Genomic DNA, 20,052 nt, shown 5'->3' on the forward strand with positions numbered 1-20,052 from the left:
AGCAATATCTTTCAAGACATTAGACACCACCTAATGAAGAATAATAATACCTGAAAATGAGGAAACAAGTTAGGTGAATACTATAATTTCCCCAGTTTGCTGCCTGGGTAAAGTTTCCAGGCCATGGTACAGGGAGAGAGAACCCAGAGAAAGTTCAGAAATCTCTCTAATTTAAGGAGACAAAGGTAGGAGTCTAGGTAAGGCAGGTATCAAAAATTCACAGAATAAATTACCTGATGGGAAGAAGGTACACAGAAAGAACGATGAAGCTCTGATGAGTATCCCCCTCAAGTATTCAAGTAAATACTCTTCAGCATAGTGTGAAGAAACTACCCAACACCCAGAAACAACCAACTTAAAGGATTAGAGAAAACTGGCAGCAGGCCAGAAATAGTGCCTGCTTCCAGTGGCAAAAAAGGAAATCTCACAATTATGAGGGCATAGATTAGAGTTTTTAAAAAAGGTCTTGCTTCAGTAGTCAAGAAAAATGAATCCTAGTCTAAATGTTGCTTTAGTCCTATCTAAGAAAGCTTAAAAGCAAGATTAAGAGGTTCAAACTGTTTTTAAGGGTCTTAAAAGAATCCAGGAACAAAGATATGTATGGAAATACAAAGATGTATATAGGAGCACAAAAATGTCTAGCCCCCCAAAAATGTAAAATTCACAAAGTTTAGCATCTATCCAAAACTTATCAGGAATTCAGAGAAACTGGGATGGGGGGGGAGACTAAAGAAAATGGCACAGGTGACACAATAGTAGATAAGGACCCTAAAAGCTTTTGTACTGCATTCCATATTCCAGAAACCAAAGGAAAGTTGAGATACATTAAATAGAAACATGAAGTTATAGAAAGATACGATTTGAACTTCTAGAGTTGAAAACTGCAAAGTATGAAATAAACCATATGCTGGATAAAATTAAAAACAAATTAGACATCACAGCAGATTAATGAACTCAGAAACATAGCAATAAAAACTATCTAAAATGAAACAGAAAGAAAAGAGACTGAAAAGGAATGAGCAGAACTTCAGTGAAACAGCCACATTTAAGTAATATGGGGTGTCCTGGGTAAAGGCAGAGAGCAGGAAATATTTCAAGAAACAATGGCTTACTATTTACAAATTTGATGAAATCAATAACTCACAGATTCAAGAAAATCAATGAACCCTGAACCCAAGAAATATGAGGAAAACAAAAGTAAAGCACATTATAATCTCATGGCTCAAAACTAACGATACAGAAAAAAATCTCAAAGGTAGTCAGACAAAAGAGACATGTAGAAAAACAAATGTGTGGATTCTAGCAGATTTGTCATCAGAAACAATGAAAATGAGAAGTGAAACAACATCTTTTTTTTTAAGATTTTATTTTTATTTATTTATGAGAGAGAGAGAGAGAGAGAGAGAGAGAGGCAGAGACACAGGCAGAGGGAGAAGCAGGGTCCATGCTGGGAGCCTGATGCCAGACTTGATCCTGGGGCTCCAGGATCGGGCCCTGGGCTGAAGGCAGGCGCCATACCGCTGAGCCACCCAGGGATTCCCCTACATCTTTTTTTTTTTTTTTTTAAGATTTTATATATTTATTCATGAGAGACACAGAAAGAACGAGAGGCAGAGGCACAGGCAGAGGGAGAAGCAGGCTCCAAGCAGGGACCCCGATGTGGGACTCCAGGATCACGCCCTAGGCTGAAGGCGGTGCTAAACCGCTGAGCCACCAAGGCTACCCTCAACATCTTGAATGTACTAAAAAAAAAAAAAAAAAAAAAAAAGGAAAAAAAATAAATAAAACAAAAATAGTAATCAACCCAGACTTCCATACCCAGTGAGAATACAAGCAAAATAAAGACTTTTTTGGAAATGAATTTGGCAGTTTCTTGAAAAGCCAAATAGATACCTATCATATGACCACCCAGCCTTTTCAATCCCAGGGTAAAAATTTATTTACCGAAGAGAAATGAAAGCATATGTACATAAATGTTCATAACAGCTTTATTTTTAATGTCCCAAAGCTGGAAACAGCCAAATTTCCATCAGCATGTGAATGGATGAACAAATGACAGTATGTCTATATCATGGAATACTATTCAACAATAAAAAGAATAAAAAAGAAGCTATTCCTGGGGCATCTGGATGGCTCAGTGAGTAAAGTGTCTGACCTTGGCTTAGGTCATGATCCCGAGGTCCTGAGATGGAGCCCCACATCAGGCTCCCTGCCTAGCAGGGAGTGTGCTTTTTTCCCTCTTCCTCTCACTCTGCTCATGCTCGCTTTCTCTCACTCTCAAATAAATAAATAAAATCTTTTTTTTTTTTAAGGAAGCTACTCATAGATGCTAAACATGGATCTCACAATTATTTTGTTGAGTAAAAGAGAAGATAGGAAAAAAAGCTTATATAGTATATTATTCTATGTATATAAAATTCTAGGAAAGTCAAACTAATCTACAATGACAGAAAGCAGATTAATAGTTACCAGAAATTGCAGAGCAGATCAATAGGAGAAGTTAGGGAAGGATGGAAGGATGGTATTACAAAGGGACACATATTAATTTGGTGGGGGTGGGATGGGGGCAGAATGATGGATACTTTATTTGGTTTCAGTGATAGTTTTAGGAACATAAACATACGTTTTATCAAAATGCACACTTTAACCATGTGCTTTAATTGTATGTTAACCATGGAATAAATAGAATTATTTAAAATGGATGCAAGGGGATGCCTGGGTGGCTCAGCGGTTGAGGGTCTGCCTTTGGCTCAGGGCATGATCCCAGGATTTGGGATCAAGTCCTACATCAGGCTCCCTACATGGAGCTTGCTTCTCCCTCTGCTATGTCTCTGCTTCTCTCTGTGTGTCTCTCATGAATGAATAAATAAATAAATAAATAAAATCTTTAAAAAATAAAATAAAATGGATGCAAAAATCCTGAATAAAAGATTAGTTGAAAAAAAAAAGATTAGTTGATTAAATTACATTACTATCATAAAAAAGTTATATATCATGATAAGTTGAGTTTATCTCAAGAACGTCAGGATGGTTCAACATTTTAAAATTCTAAAAATATAATATACTATTATAAACAGGTTAAAAGGGAAAAACATAAATTAATTATCTTAATAGACACAGAATCTGATAAAATCTAATACTCATTTATAATTAATAAGAAACTTTTGGTAAAATTGAAACCCAAGGTAATTATCTTAACCTAATAGAGGTTATCTATCAAAAACCTATAGCAAATGTCACACTTAACATTGAAATTTTAGGGGCACCTGGGTGACTCAGTGGGTTAAGCCTCTGCCTTTGGCTCAGGTCATGATATCCGGGTCCTGGGATTGAGCCCCAGTCAGGCTCCCTGCTCAGCGGGGAGTCTACTTGTCCCTCTGCCCACTCCCCCTCTGTGTGCTCTCTTGCATGCTCTTTCTTTCTCTCCTTCTCTCTCAAATAAATAAATAAAATCTTTTTTAGAAAGTGAAATTTTAGAAGTACTTCCTTTGAAGTCACTTCTTTTAAGCACTGCACTGGAGATCCTAGCAGTGTAAAAAATTTTAAAAACAGAGAGGAAAAGAACTAAAAAGAAGTAGGTAAAACAGTTTTATTTTCAGACACTATGATGATGTATATAGGGAATAAAAAAGCAAGACTTTACAAATAATTAGAAATAAAAGGAGATATTTATCAGGTGCCTGAATACAAAAATCAATATATCAAAATAAAACAAAACATCACCACAAATAAAATAATACTTCTCCTGGGATTCCTGGGTGGCTCAGCAGTTAAGTGCCTGCTTTCAGCCCAGGGCATGATCCTGGAGACCCAGGATCAAATCCCACATCAGGCTCACTGCATAGAGCCTGCTTCTCCCTCTGCCTATGTCTCTGCCTCTCTCTCTCTCTCTCATATGAATAAATAAATAAAATCTTTTAAAAAAAAAGAGCCACAACACTTTAAAAAAAATAATACTTCTCCTATAATAGGTAATTAGCTGTAATAGCTAATGAAAGATGTAGAAAAAACAAAAAAAGAAAGCAATTCACAATTGGAATAAATTTCCCCAATGTACCTTTTTTTTTTTTTTTTTAGATTTTATTTATTTATTCATGAGAGATACAGAGAGAAAGAGAGAGAGGCAAAGACACAGGCAGAGGGAGAAGCAAGCTCCATGCAGGGATCCTGATGCAGGACTCCATCCCAGGACTCCAGGATCATGCCCTAGGCCAAAGGCAGGCGCTAAACCGCTGAGCCACCCAGAAATCCCCCTCCAACGTACCTTTTTAACTAAAAAAATTAGAAGATCTTTATGGATAAAAGAACAAATATTTTCCTGAAAAATTAGTTTTACAGTCGTTCAAAAGACTCAATATTTAATCTTCAGATTCAATGCAATCTCAATAGGATACCCCACTGGGATACTCTGTCAAATTTGACAAGTCAATCCTAAAAGGAATATGTTAGAATTAAGAGTAACCAGGAAAGAAGTTGAGAGCATTGTCCCTATTGATGATAAAACTTATTATAACTCTATCATAATCAAGACAGAGAATTAATAGCACTGAAAGATATAAATAGACAAATGGAGCAGAATAGAGAACTCAGGCACTGATCCTCACACATAGAGAAGCTCGATGTATAACAGATGTGGAATTATAAACCAGTGCAGCAAAGATGGACTATTCACCAATCCATGTGAGGACATCTGGTTGTCCATCTCAGAAAAAAGAGATCTCTCACTACCTTGCCCCATACACAAAAAGAAACTGTAAATGGACTAAAGACCTAAATTTTACAAAGCAAAAACACCAAATTTTAAGAGGAAAATATGAGTATCTTTAAGACTTTGGAGTCAAGAAATGTTTGTAAATAATATTCAAAAAGCTCAGACCATCAGAACTTACAACTTCTGTATAGTAAAAGGTACCCTAGGTAAAAAAGCAAAAATAAAAACAAAACAAAATAAATGATAGCCCAGGGAATATCTGTAACCAAAATAACAAAGGATTAATATCCTAATACAAAGAACAGGAACACCAAACCTAAAAAAAGAATACCTAAAAGAATTCACAAAGGAAAAGAGCTGCAGATCCACTAAGTACCCAAAAACCGTTCAAACAGTTACCAGGGAATAGAAATTAAAACAATGAGATATATTGTATATGCTTCATATTGGCAAAAAGGTAGAGAAAGGAGCGTTGTCACATATTGCTAGAAGGAGGTGAATGGGCAGAGCCATTTTACCCATTGTTCATTTTGGACAGGATTTTCACAATATCAAAACTGAAAACTTGCCTATATTCTATGATCTTCCAGTTCTACTTACGGTATCTATCACCAACTAGTGAGAGAAACTTGTAGTCTGATTTACACAAAAGGAAACTCGTAGAATATTTATGGCAGCATTGTTGGCAAAGGCAAAAGAATGGGAAGTAATTTAAATGTCTATCGATAAGAAGATGGATAAATTTTAAATGAGGTATTTTTACACAATAGACTACCAAAGAGCAATGAAAATGAATGGATGAAGGACATATAAAAACAAATAAGACATGGGGCTGAACATAAATATATGGCAGAATGATGCATCATGTAAAGTTCAAGAACACACAAAAGGCACATGTGGTTTATGGATAAAAACATATGTAGGAAAATCATAAAAACTTTGAAAGAATGATAAATACCCAAGTCATGATAATAATTAAGCCCGGTGAGGAAGAGGAGGGTCATGGGATTCAGAAGCACAGGGAAAGTCCTCTAGCTATATCTGTAATGCTCCTTCTGAAAAATAATAGCTATAATAAATATGGCAAAATGTCAACATTTGATAAAGCTGGGTTGTGGATTACATGGGTGGTCTCTGTATTATCCTCTACACTATTGAGTATGTTAGAAATATTTCATTTTCTAAAGTGAAAGAAGATTAAGATTGCACTTCTGATTAGTGGCAAAACTGGGATTCAGAGTCAGGTAGCCTAACTGTTGAGCCTTACTACCCTATGTTGCTTCTCTGAAATTGGCACATATATGATATAATGCGTGTACACACATATACATATACTACATATATGTATGGTGACATTTATGTCATACTCAGCACCTAGCATATTGCGTGGCACATGGAAACCATTCAACAAATGGCAGCTATTATTACTATTTATGTTAGTGACTGCTATTTACATTAGCACATTTTGTATCCTTTGTAATTATATATTTATGTATATGTAACATGTATATTCTTCTAGATCCACATCTTGCACATTCTAATGCCAAATACTTATAAGAATGATGACAATGTCAGCCGCAACAATGATGGAGCTTAACCCTCAGGATGGACAGCCAGATCCTATGTGCCTTCAGGATTAGTTATAGAAATTGTGAATGGTAAAGTAAGAATTCGTTCATGTACTCAACAGCATTTATTGAGATCTTGTCCCCAGAACTGGAGATTCAGTAATAAGACAAAAAAAGAAACAAGGACCCTGCTGCAGTGCAGTAGCACTGTCCAATAGACATATAAAGCAAGCCATCTATGTAATTACAGCTTCTCTAGTTGTCACATTCGCAAAGTTAAAGGACAGGTGAAAATAATCCTAGTAATGTATTTTACTTACCTTGCTATGTCTGAAATTGTATCATTTCAATATGCAATCAATCTGCAAATGTACTAATGATACAGTTCACATTTTTGTGCTAAGCTCTGTAATCTAGTGTGTCTTTCACACTTATCACACACCTCACTTTATACTTGTCTCATTCCCAGCATTCAATAACCACATCTGGCCGGTGGCTGCAGTGTGGGGCACTGCATTCCTTTGAGTGATTAGTAAGATGAAAAGTAATTCAGAAAACATGCCAGTTGAGGGGAGTGGTAAGAGCAAAGGAAACAGCATGCTGGGATATAAAATAACTGGGTAAAAGGAGTAGGAGAGACATACTTTAGGTTTCAGGACCAAATTTCTGAGGGAGTAGCTTTTGAGTTGAGATCTGAAACATGAGCCAGCCACAAAACAAGACAAGGGAAGTACCCTTTGCTGAAATCTTACTATGTTATGTGCTCCGTTTATAATCTGGCAGGCAAGAATATTCTTAAAGAATTACACTGTGCCATCGCTTCTTGGCCTTTTGGCTAAGATCATGTGAAGAATCACACTGTGCCAAAAGAGGGCCTCCGATGCTAATAAATATACAAATAAAAACCAGATAGCAGTCATTAAAATAAACTAAGATTTTTGGTTCTTCTTAAAAAGTAAGAGTTGCACTGAGCATAAGAACCCTTCCTGAATAAATATTCTCCTCTGATGAAATAACAGATGACACATGCAGATCTGTGTTGTATTTGGACATAAATGAAACTCCACATAATATGACATAAATTATCTAAATGCTTCTGATCACTATGGGCAGCTCACCTTTGGGCCTTGTACTCCAACTCCTACTGGTCCTCTAGGACCCATAGCTCCTTTCTGGCCTACTTCACCCTAGAGAGGAAAGAGTATTAGAAGAGTATGTGACTATAGTAGCAATATAAAAATAATATATTCCTGCCTTAAGAGCTAGGAGCTTTCTTGTATCAACAAAATAAGATCAAACTGAGCTTTGTATGCTGGATTCACATTATGTGTCCAAATATATATATATATATATATATATATATATATATATATATAGTAAATAGATATTAATTATATTGTCAATATTAACACTCACAATACATTTTAACATAAAACATTAAAGTATATTTTAATATATATTGATTCTATTATTTTAATATATGTTTATATATAATTCAAATGCATATATTTGCCTAAAATCCCTTCAGGTGGATGGAGTTTTACCAAATTTGGAATGTATAATGGTCTTGCTTAAAATACAGGCTAGGTGGCGTACTCAAAAGGTAGCACCTGGAAGATGGACAGTTATACCCCACAGCAATGGAAATTGACATATGAGAAGCCAAAATGACTGTGAGTCCAGAGCAATTATCATAAGCAGAGAAAACCTGAGCTTCTAATAATGAACCCACAGCAAAAAGCTCAAGGACAGTAACTTTATTCTATCACATGGCAATCTCTAAGGAGTATACTGGAAGGTGGGTACTCTCAGAGAAGTATTTATTTAACAATGATTAGCGATCATTTGGAGCAACGTTAAGGACAGCGAGTTAAATAAGAAGTGCCATGCCTCTCCCTAAGGGATAAAAATAATAGTTTTAATTTAGGACATAAAATGATTCCCACGTTCATAGATTTTTTTCCTTATCTCTGACTCTATATCTTTAATTAAATGTGTCAGGAGTTAGGCCTACTGTGGCAGTGCTAGGGAGAATGGCTTAGCCAGTCCACAGGTAGCCTGCTTGATCTGCTAGAATGGGATCTTTTGAGAAAAGGTAATAAAGAAAACAATAAACTAAGATTGCATAAATAAATGCTTCTAAATGTATAAAGATTACATATATTATCCAAACCATCAGGAATTACAGTAACATTTTGCATTAAGTAGAAATCTGATTTTAAGTTCCTTTCATCTGCTGCTTTCCCAATGCACTGGCTACTGACCAGGAAACAGCAATTAGACATAGCTATGTTAAACTCTGCTCTCAGAAAATACCTTAGAACCAGGTAAGCCTTGTCCTGGAGGCCCTTGTGGACCGGGTGGACCCATAGGACCTTGGATTCCCTTTAAAATAAAACATTTTTAAAAACTGTTAGTGAAATTAAGAAATTTGCATAAAAGTGGTTTCATACCCTCTAAAGTGAAAATTTCATTAACAACCCATAATACATTACTGGTAGTATTTGTTGAATGGCATGGTAGAGGCTGCCAGTTGAACCATAATATGCATTATCCCCTTTTTCCATACTAAGAGAATTTTAGCTGACCTGCATGGCTGCCAAGAATAACAACCATGATTCTCAATTCCTGTAGCCAGGTGTTGCCAGATGGACTGGATGCTGGCCAACGGGATACAAATGGAAGTGATGTGTGCAACTGCTGATTCACAATAAGGGAAGAGGTATGCATTTCCCTTCCCTAATCCCCTTTCCCAGGGGCTGAATTGAAGACACAGTGGCTATCCTGGACCATGTGGATGAGGAAAGTACCCTTGGAAGGGCAGATTCACAAGAATGAAGACTGAACTTCCGAAGACCCTGATGAACAGAGCTACCACACCAGCTTGGAGTTTCAAACAAGAGAAATAAAATTCCTTCTTGTTAACCTATTTCACATTTCAGTCACATGCAGGTGAACCTGTATTCTAGCTGTTTCAATCAAAATATAACAGGATGTTAAATTGAAGTTTTGACCTTAGGCTCTTAAGAAGTAGTAGTCTATAGACACCAAAATGAAGAATGTTCAAACACTAGATTCTCACTCACCTCGTGGGTATAAAAAGGGGAAAGAGATAGGATTAATTAGTTCTTCTCTGGAGAAAGTAATCTTATAAAGCGTTTTCTCTGAAGAAAATGAGAGAGGTTTGAGTTGCTTCTCTCTTTACCACTTCTAGAAAGAGAGCTTCAGTGAAACCACTTATTGACGTGGAGTTTTGCTTTGGTGACACAAGGGACCTATGTCTGACTCCTATCTGGGAAAGCTAAAATGGACTGTAATGGTTAAGAGAAGGCTAGGGTTGGATCCCATCTATCCCATCTGTCCAGAATTTGATAGCACAAAGGTCACACAAGTTTTTTCTGTGGATCAGATGTACTCTAGGTGAGAAATAGGGTTGGCCTGGAATTGTTTTGAATCCTGTCCCATAGGACCTGGAGGAGCAGTGGAATTTCAACAGAGAGAATCAGTATAGAACAAACCCCCAGAAAAGCAGAAGCTGATGATGAGAAACAGCTAGAGGAAGAGAGTCCTTCATCCATGTTCTGAGAGTGGCAGTCACAGGGGCAAGGCAGGAGCCCCACAATGAAGCTCGGTGTCAAGCAATTAGCAAGACCAGAGGATCCAAAGCCATATGACAATAGACCATCCAAGAAAGAACCTGTGTCCTCCCCTCTACCCTCATCCTTGATTCAGCCTGGGAGGGATAAGGAGCACATTTCTTCTCACAGATCATAGGTTTTCTCTATAGCTCATATCAGATAAATGAAGATTAAAAGGAAAATTAATATACTGACTGAATAATTTTTATTACTCAATTAAAACTGTGATTTATAACCTAGAGGTGACACTATGACTTGTTATTACCTAAAAGTAATAAGAAAAGTTTGTAGCTCATTGGTAATTTCTTCCTGCAGTAAGAAAAAGAAAAAACTTTCCCCACCAAAAAATATTTAAACAGTTGATAAAGAAAAACTAAAATTTTGTTTTGCTTACACCCCACAAGTTATGATTGTGTAAATAATGGCTACAGATACATGATTTTTTTTATTTTAAGTAGTATCCCCTTTTCTCCAGCTGGATGACACAACTGCTTGTTTGTCTTTTAACTATAAATATCATTTTCTCTGGTTAATGAAGATGAAGCAGTCTAAACAGTTTAAGAAAGCTAAGGTTATTATGAAAAGGATGCAAAAGGACTCTTCTAGAATAATCTACAAGTTGGATGATATGTGACAAGGAACTAGAAAATTCAAAAAGATCCACCATATATGTTTGCACATGTGTTTAAATGTGGTTATTTGGTATTTTCACTCCAATTTATGACAGTTAATGTGGACAAGCCTCCAAACATTTCATGAAAATCTGCAGGTCACTTGAGAAGTATTATCAACATGTTCCTGAAACCAGGAGTTCTCCCAAAAACAGATGATTGGGGAAATTCATTTCTGTAAGAGAATTAGGAAGATGTAATAATAATAGTAATTCAGTGGGTAAACATGTTAAATTAAGGAGAAGAAAAATGAACAACTGTATAAATAGAGGTTACATTTAAGTAGGCTTTAAATCATTTGTCTTAAAAGAGCAATCAAATTCCTTTCTTGTTCAAAGCAGTTTACAAATAACATTCTATTCAGTCTCCTATGCAGAGTCAGCTCCATATGGACATCTACCTTAAAAGTTCTTTCTCTTGAAATTTTTGAGAGAAAGGGGTGAGGAGACAAAAGAAGTCAAAGAGATTTTTGTTTAAGCTAAAGAACAACAACCCCCACCAAGAACCAGCATTAAAGGCAACAGGAAGTTGCTGGTGGGAGGTCCAGAACTCACAGGCCATCTGGAAAGATTTGGCTTTCTTTGAACCTCATTTTTAGCACCAGGACCACAACACCCAGAACTAGGATTGCCCAGCCCCTTCCAGGATCAGAATGTAAGCCTGGCTGAAACCAGCAAATAACTACAAAGTTTGAGACTGCCCAGTGCTGTAGTCAAACCATAGTTCTGGTGTAATCAAAATATCCAACTCTTAATTATTATCTGAACACTTATATACAGACTTATCTTTGCTTTTCCTGCATCTTAATCCTCCTAATGTATTACACTAGGATCGCTACCAAGAGAAAGGAAATGGGAAAGGAGTAATATCCAACTTTGCTGTTGCTTGGATTAACAACAACAAAATACTAATTAATTTCAAGACGTGGGGGTGGGGGGCACCTGGGTGGCTCAGTCACTTAAGCATCTACCTTCAGCTCATGTCATTATCTCAGGGTCCTAGGATAGAGCCCTATATCAAGTTCCCTGTTCAGCAGAGAGCCTACTTCTGCGTTTTACTCTCCCTCTGTACTCTCCTTCTGTCAAATAAATCAATAAAATCTTAAAAATAATAATAATAATTTCCAGATGGTTAGAAATAAATTCTAATGTCAACAATGAGATTTGGAATTCTTTCTTTTTTTATTCTCTTTTCCCACTCTCCTAGATAAGGGAAGCACTATTCTTTCTCTAGGCAACAGAATAATTCAAACCTTAATCATAAATCTTAAACCGATTGGCTACTTTCTATGCAGGAGGACAGTTAGCATAAAGTTGGATTTGTTCATCACTTTGATTAAATGAGATTCTATAGGTAGATAGTGCTATTACATTATCTTTATATTATTTAAATCTAATAAAATTGCCCAGCTTTTCCAAAAGTTATGGTCAGAAGATTTTGGAAGCAGTAAGGCCAAGAATGTGGACATCTTCAGAGAGCTTTCCTTCCTTCTGACCAAGAGAAGCCAAATGTCATTTATAAACCCAGTCTGTAGGGGCACTTGCATGGCTCAGTGGTTGAGTGCTTTTGGTTCAGGTCATGATCCCAGGGTCCTGGGATTGAGTCCCACATCAGGCTCCATCTGCCTAAGTCTACCTCTGCCTATGTTTCTGCCTCTCTCTCTGAGTCCCTCATGAACAAACAAACAAACAAACAAACAAACCCAATCTGTGATTTGCTTCTATTCAGGAATGGTGCTCTTTAATTTAAATGGTTACCTCTGGTTCTGGTGCTTGTTTTAAGTTTAACAGTTTTTTTAGATTGGTACAAGGCTCAGAGGTGGGAAATACTACTCTACTAGCATTGGGAGAGAGTGAGATTTAATCATTCATAAAGCCTCAAGGGGAAAACACGCACACCAACTGGTAAATAAACCAATGCTCCTAAGGAAAACTAAAAATATAAAATCACTCTGAAACTCTTATCCCTGTTAACTAGGCATTAATGCTAAAACTCACAGCTCCAAGAAACACACATGTTAGTTTTTTTTAATCTTTGGAAGTTCTAAAAAGTAAAATCTCACAGAACCATCTTTTCTTTCCCCACATTCACTTTTGGCTGTATATTCCATTACTCTTTGACTATCAATTATACTCATAGGTGTTTGCAGAACTGGCTTTCAACGAACACCAGCATTGGGCCAGAATGTTCTGTACAGAAGGGAAAGAGAAAGCTTTGATTACCTGTTCCCCTTGACTCCCAATTCCAGGGACACCCATTGGCCCTTGGGGTCCCACAGGTCCCAAATCTCCCTGTATAGAAAATAAGACAGAAATGTAACCATAAACCTCATTCTTTCATACTTTGCTAATCTTGAATTGTGCTGAACTGAAATCTAGCTATGCCATAAAAGGGTTCAACATAAAAAGTTAGAAAACTCTCTTTCTTTTAAACAGTGTATAGTTAAAGTTTGCCAAAGTAGTGAATGATATTTTCACTACATAGTCTAAATTGGTATTTGCACCAGTTTATATTTACCAATCATTTTTCTCACAAGGACCAAAAGTGCCTAAATGGTTATTATAATGACACAAACACTTCCTGTTAGGATCATAACAGAAATATTTAGAAGCCTAATATTCATAGGGTACAAGAAAATCAGGATTTTTCTAAATTTTCTAAATACCTTTTCCCTCCACATCTTGCTAAAATACATTTTAAAAATTAAGAAATTATTTAAGGTAAATGCAACAAAATTAAAGAATAACACCTTTTCCTTCCTTGAAATAAATTTGAAAAACAAATTATCAGTAAGAAGAACACTATCAATCATTCATTCTTTGTGTCTTTCAACAAATACTTGTGAGTGCCCATTATGTGCCAGGGATTGTTCCAAACACTGGGGAAGCAACAGTGACCTAAACAGCCAAAAATCTCTGTTTTCACAGAGCTTACATTTTAGTAGGGAAAACAAAGGATAGTAAACAAAATAAATAAGATAAAATAAATATTATGTTGAATAAGGCTAAGTGCTAAGGAGAAAAATAAATTGGGGAAGGAGGAGACAGCTATAATTTTGTGTAAGGTGTCCAGGGATGGCCTCACTAATGAAAGGGAATGAACCAGGTAGAAACAGAAGAAAAAGCATTCCAGGCAAGCAAACATCCAGTACGAGGATGATGCCTAGCACATCCCAGAACAGCAAGGACACAATGAGACGCATATATTTTTTATTTTTTATTTTTTATTTTTTATTTTTAGAAGAAGGCTCTATGCCCAATGTGGGCCTTGAGCTCACAATCCTGAGATTAAGAGTCACGTGCTCTACCAACGAAGCTAGCCAGATGCCTTAGACATTTAAATGTCAATTGTATTTAGGCTACATTAGGATCCATGAACTTGTTCGTAAACAGCTGGAGACTAAACATTATTCTTCAGGGCCATACTGAGGTCTCTGTCATAACTAATTAACGCTGCTTTGGTAGTGAAGAAGCAGCCACAGACAGTACTTAACTGAACAGATGTGCCTATTTTCTAAAAACACTTTATAACAGCCAGCCCCATAGTTTGCCAATGCCTGGGATAAATAAATGTTTTTTGAACAAAACTATATCATTAGATCATAGTTCATATAATATCATGGCGTGCCTGGGTGGCTCAGTTGATTAGGTATCCAACTCTTAATCACAGTGTCCTGAGTTCAAGCCCCACATTGGGCTCTATGCTGGGTGTGGAACCTGTTTAAATAAATAAATAAATAAATAAATAAAGTTTCCTGATCTTGTCATTAAGACATGCCCTAGAATATGCTTCTTAGTATTTTACTTTTTGTCAACCCCCAGTCTAAATAAATATCTAAGAAGGAAAAATGTAATGGACTCAAGTTCTAGTTTAAAGCTGGATTATTCTGATACAAAATTTGATTGCTTGTCATCTGGCAGACACTGGGCTAAATGTTTTTGATGCATTATCTCACTTAATCCTCACAAGTACTCTCTAAAGGTAGGCATCCCTATTTTGCAGATGAGGTTAAGTACCTTGCCTCAGTCATACAACTGTTTGATGACAGAGGCAAGATTCAAATTCACTCTCTCTCTGACTCCAGAACCCAACTCATAACCACTATTCTGCAAATATTCAATGAATGCATAAGAAGGATCCTCTTTTGCACATTATTATTTACATTTAATATCTGTATCAAAACTACTTCCTTGTGTTTTACCCATTACATATTTTGAGAGTCCTTATCATAGAGGTGTTTATCTTATCACTTGAATTACAGACACCAAAGTACTTGAATCTAGTATTATATATAAAAGAATAGGAAAGGAAGAAAGAGGGAAGAGAAAGATAAGATGGTATTGATTTGGTAAGGCAGTAGTATCAGATGAAAGCCTCATAATTACTATGTGATACTGTCTGATATTTCAATGTATTTTCTTTGTATGAGCTCCAGACGTAAAAACAAATATCATGATAACAACACCTGAAAAAGTTAATTTACTGAACTTATAAAACAATAGAACTGGTGTGCTCAGTTCTTACTGCTCCAAAGGAAAAAAAAAAAAAAACTTACATATTGTTAGGGTATTTTGGAGCTGGAGCTGAACTATTTGAACCAAGAATTATATTGTAACTAAAATTTGTATAACTCACTATTTACCAGTATCTCTGCTATTTAAAAACAGAGACCTAGACGAGACAGCTATCAGTAAATAAAAGAAATAAGTAATTCAAAATTGAAACACAACACCTAAGATAATAATGAATATAAATTATTATTCTAATATATAATGTGATGATATGCTTATAGTTTAACATATAACTGACTCCAAATTGATATTAGGTCTCTGTTTTTTGCACATTTCTTATATCCTCTCCCCTTCTGGCAGCTTTTCCTTCCCACTGGTCTGTAAGACCTTATCAGCCTCCATAGCTCCTATTACTAGCCTCACCACACTTCTAATCTGGGTATAATCTGCAGTTATTTTAAAGAAAACAAGTAACTAATGAGAAAGAGAAAAGCAATGACAGATAGGCCATGGTATTAAACATAAACAATTTTAGAGAATACTGTCAGATATGGCCATTCAATGTAATGAACTAAGATAAAAGGAAGTCTGCTCCATAGTCATGTCTGAGCACAGACAAAAACAACAACATACAAATTACCCAACCCCAGCAAAATGATCACACATCCCCCTATACTAGCTGAAATTAATGACTGTTACTCTTTTACCAATTGAAGCTAAGCCTGACTCCATTTTTCCCACCTCCTAGATAAGATTCATTAAGATAGCCAGTTTTAAAATTACCTCACTTCCTAACAGCATTTAATCCAAAATCAACTGCTACTTTCTTAGATACTTTCCAAAATCGCCTAACACAAGCCCAAATCCTATAAAAAATCTTTAATCTTCTTACTGAATATTGATGAGTTCCCCATGGTATGTGGCCTCCCTCACTGCACTGAATCTATAAACCTAAGTTTGTTCAACTATATGTGGATCCCTCTTGGTCCTTATTAGAGGGCATCAATGCTAGTTTTCTTAAATGAGTTCTCTTATTTTAGTTCTATTTTAAAGTAATAGTATTTGAGTGAGCACATAAGGATGGACATGCACTTTCTATAATGGGGTCAAGTCAATACATTTTAAAAAACTATTTTCTTTAATAAGAAGAGGTCTGTTTTGCTAATGTTTGGTTTCAAAGCTGCTTAGCTGAAGATAGTTTTACTGGAAGTCAAAACCCAAATAAACGAGACGTTAGTATAAATACACATGATGGAATATCTCAACTCATAATTCATCTTACATAATAATATACCTTGCATATACTTGATTTATAATTAACTGGATACCTGTATGATACGGTCGTCAGGTTGAACACAGTTCATAAATCTACATGCATAAAGAACAGTGAACAAAATATTTTATTGGCATCTTTCCTATTGTATACCCTATATGCAGTACCTTGTCCCCTTTGATTGACAGGCCTTGTAATCCTTGTGGGCCAATTGGTCCTTCAGAGCCTTTTTCACCCTGAAAATATATGGGAGAGATATTAGTATATTAATAAAAATCGGGATTTAAAAACAGTTGAAGCATTCAAAGCATCAGATTCACTACTACTACAAATGGGTAATTCTAGCTGACCCAAAGATTTGTAACTTGCAACAAAATATAATTAGTTTTATGACTCTTAGATAGGAAGAAATCTGTCCAAACAGAACATGTACACAGCATCACTAAAGTTGGAGAAAAGCTCCATTCCTGATATAATCAGATATACCTGGAAATGGAGGACCTATCTAATCATGCAGTACAACAAACAGAATCAATCCTCCATTTCCTTAACACTGCTCAACTAGATCCATCACACAATGAAAATTCATCTTTCGTATTAGTCTATGAATACTTGCTAGTATTGAGTTACTTATTAAACATTTTATATCATAATTTATAAACATTCATTGAAAATTTAGTTTTAGAACAAGTCATAGAAAATCTTCTTGAGGGATGCCGGGGTAGTCAGCGGTTGAATGTCTGCCTTTGGCTCAGGGCACAATCCCGGGGTCCTGGGATCCAGTCCCACGTCGGGCTCCCTGCATGGAGCCTGCTTCTCCCTCTGCCTGTGTCTCTGCCTCTCTCTTTGTGTTTCTCATGAATAAATAAGTAAACTCTTTATTTTAAAAAAAAGAAATAGCATTCATTTCATGGGTTTTTTTAACCCAGAGTAAAATCAAAGAACACGTGCAAGAAACCTAGGAAACAGGAAAATATACCTTTAAGTCCCTCCTTATTTATAATTTATTCACTTTACCTCTACATCATCACAAACTAATCCCAAGTAGCTCGTATAGAAAACTCCCATTGGCCCTGCTGGTTGGCGGATGAAGTATTCTGATTAATGGGTTTTTCTGAAATCTACCACAGAATAAAATTACATAAGATGACCCTAAAATAACCCTGAATATAATGTATTCTTTCTGTGAAGAGATACAGGGTGATGCAGTGCTGTGAGTTGTTATGAATAAAAGTATATCATTATAACATACAGTTGAACCTGTCACTAAGACCCACCCTGCAGCCTGCTTTTTAATATTTCCCTTATTCATTTCTCATTTACTTATGTATCTTAAAAACCCCCACAGACTCTCAAGAGAAATAACCCTGGCTATTTGAATTTCCCAGGTTGTTTGGACTATTTATAAACAGAAATTGACTATATGCCAAAAAATTCAAGAAATTATGTATTATAAAACTTTCTAAAATGTAGCACTAAACTGCTGGTCTGCCTTCTGATAGTGACACTCTGGTTAGGTTAGGGCTTTAGTAATGTCCCCTTTATCTTACAGATGATTTCCATTGATTATGCCAAAATAAGTTTATGAGTTAATGAGGGCCTCTTTTAAAATTCAACCCAGCAGTCACCCACAACTTAGTATGAATTAGGTTGTAACAAATTGATTTTTTTTCTCTAGTTGAAGTTTAGGTTACTCACAGAAAATAGAATTTTGATTCTGGTGGAAAAGGCTAAGAAGGAGATGATATTTTATAGCATGAGGCTGGGATGAGAAGGCCAGATCTTGGTGACCTTACCAAATAGCTGAAATGGAAGTTCTTAGATACTTAGAAAACAGCATCTGCTTCTCTGGGTGGTATGTGTATGCATGCATGTGTGTTTGGGGGAAATAATCAGCAAACTATAGCCCATTGGCTAAATCTGGCCCCCTGCTTGTTTTTATGTAAATAAAGCTTTATTGGAATACAGCCACACTCACTCATTTATACTTAGTTGATGACTGCTTTCATGCTACACCAGCAGAGGTTAAATCATTGTGACAGATACCATACTGCTCACACAGCCTAAAATATTTATTTTTTGGCCCTTTACAGAAAAAGCTTGCCAACCCATGATCCAGAGGAACTGGAGCACCAAGAATTATACATGGGAGCAGTAGAAACATTTAAAATCTCAATTGCCAGGTAAAAGATACATTTTTCATAGCATTTTGCTTCTCATGATAACAAGGTAATTCCAGTTCTGTCCTCCCACACATATTTTCTTTTTTTTTTAATAATAAACTTATTTTTTATTGGTGTTCAGTTTGCCAACATACAGAATAACACCCAGTGCTCATCCCATCAAGTGCCCCCCTCAGTGCCCGCCACCCAGTCACCCCCACCCCCCGCCCTCCTCCCCTTCCATCATATTTTCTTTCTTATTATACTAATGACAATATGATTACACATTGGTTTATTAGTTTCTTATCTATGTTTCCAAAACAAAGCTGCAAGTAAAGTTCTGTCAAAGCTATGCTCAATAACTTAACTTTTGGGCATAAAGATGCTTTTTATCACTATGCTTGAATGACTACAAACTATGAGAGTTTTCTCATTTCACATGCAATAATTCTATCAAGTAAAATCTGTTAATTAGTTACTTATAATTGCAAATTTCACTACAGTTTCGTGTCAAGGGAAAATTTACATATTGCTTCCTTTAGGTAGGGTGAAGATGGTCAGGAAAATATCTTCGACTTCTGATCATGGCCAGGACACATTCTTTAAAGTTGTAAATCATGACCATGCAAGGCAAAGCACTTTTTTCATAGCCCAGAATGTATTGTTACCTTTGGCCCTGGAAATCCTTCTCCTGGTAAGCCCCTCTCTCCTGGTGCTCCCTCAGGACCACGGGGACCCTGTTGAGGAGACGAGAGAATGAGGAGCAGGTAATGAGCAGGAAAGAGAGAGTGGGAGGGGTAGAGAGAGAAGGGAGAAGGAAGGAAGGAAGGAAGGAAGAAATAGTCATATCTTGATGCACACGGGCATGCGGCGGTGGGACTCCTTCTAGCAAACTCTACACTGATCAGTAGAATCATAGAGTTGTGAAGAACAATATTCCCTTTGTATTACTCATTCCAGTTGATTGGTAGAAGATGTTCTATCCCAGTGTCCTCAAATTAGGGGAAAATGGAAATTAAGTGATGATTCAGAATAAGGATTGGGAAATAAATCCTATGAGGAAAGTCTAAAAATCTAGGACTCTGTGGTCTGGAGAAAGTTGCAGAGTGATTACACAATTGAAAAATATTGGGGGGAAAAAAGAAAGAAAAATATCAGGAGACCTCTGTGAAGAAATCACGGCACAGCTGCTTTAAAACATTGAATTCTGTTTACACATGTTTTAATTTCTATCCTGATACATTTGGATTCAAACTTGTATTTTTTCAAGGACTGCTGGAATCCACTGGAGGTTTATGTGCAAAGAGGAATCTCGATAGCATCTTTCAGGGGAAGCACGGTTTTTGATCTCAGTGATTCAAATTAAGAAGTCCAGGTAGCTTTTGCTCAGAAAGGCACTTGGGAAATCAGGTGAAGATTTCTCATAGAAGGAAAGAAAAACAACACAGTTTCAAGCTTTGAAGTGGACTGGCTTGAAACACACTAATTGAAAAATAAAAGACAACAGCAAGATACTCG

The 20,052-nt window shown here is 36.3% G+C and overlaps 1 protein-coding gene across 1 annotated transcript in view; it reads right to left on the reverse strand.

Annotated features, from left to right (window-relative positions):
• The window catches only part of COL28A1 (collagen type XXVIII alpha 1 chain), a 160,500-nt gene that overhangs the window by 86,886 nt on the left and 53,562 nt on the right, over positions 1–20,052 (reverse strand). The window contains exons 14-18 of the mRNA XM_072764384.1: positions 19,203–19,271; positions 16,540–16,608; positions 12,811–12,879; positions 8,596–8,664; positions 7,398–7,466 (exon numbers count right to left, since the gene is read on the reverse strand). Coding sequence (XP_072620485.1) covers positions 7,398–7,466; positions 8,596–8,664; positions 12,811–12,879; positions 16,540–16,608; positions 19,203–19,271 — 345 coding nt within the window. The remainder of the gene's footprint in view (positions 1–7,397; positions 7,467–8,595; positions 8,665–12,810; positions 12,880–16,539; positions 16,609–19,202; positions 19,272–20,052) is intronic.

The sequence above is a fragment of the Vulpes vulpes genome, chromosome 7, assembly GCF_048418805.1.
Source record: "Vulpes vulpes isolate BD-2025 chromosome 7, VulVul3, whole genome shotgun sequence".
In the NCBI taxonomy this organism is placed as follows: Eukaryota; Metazoa; Chordata; class Mammalia; order Carnivora; family Canidae; genus Vulpes; species Vulpes vulpes.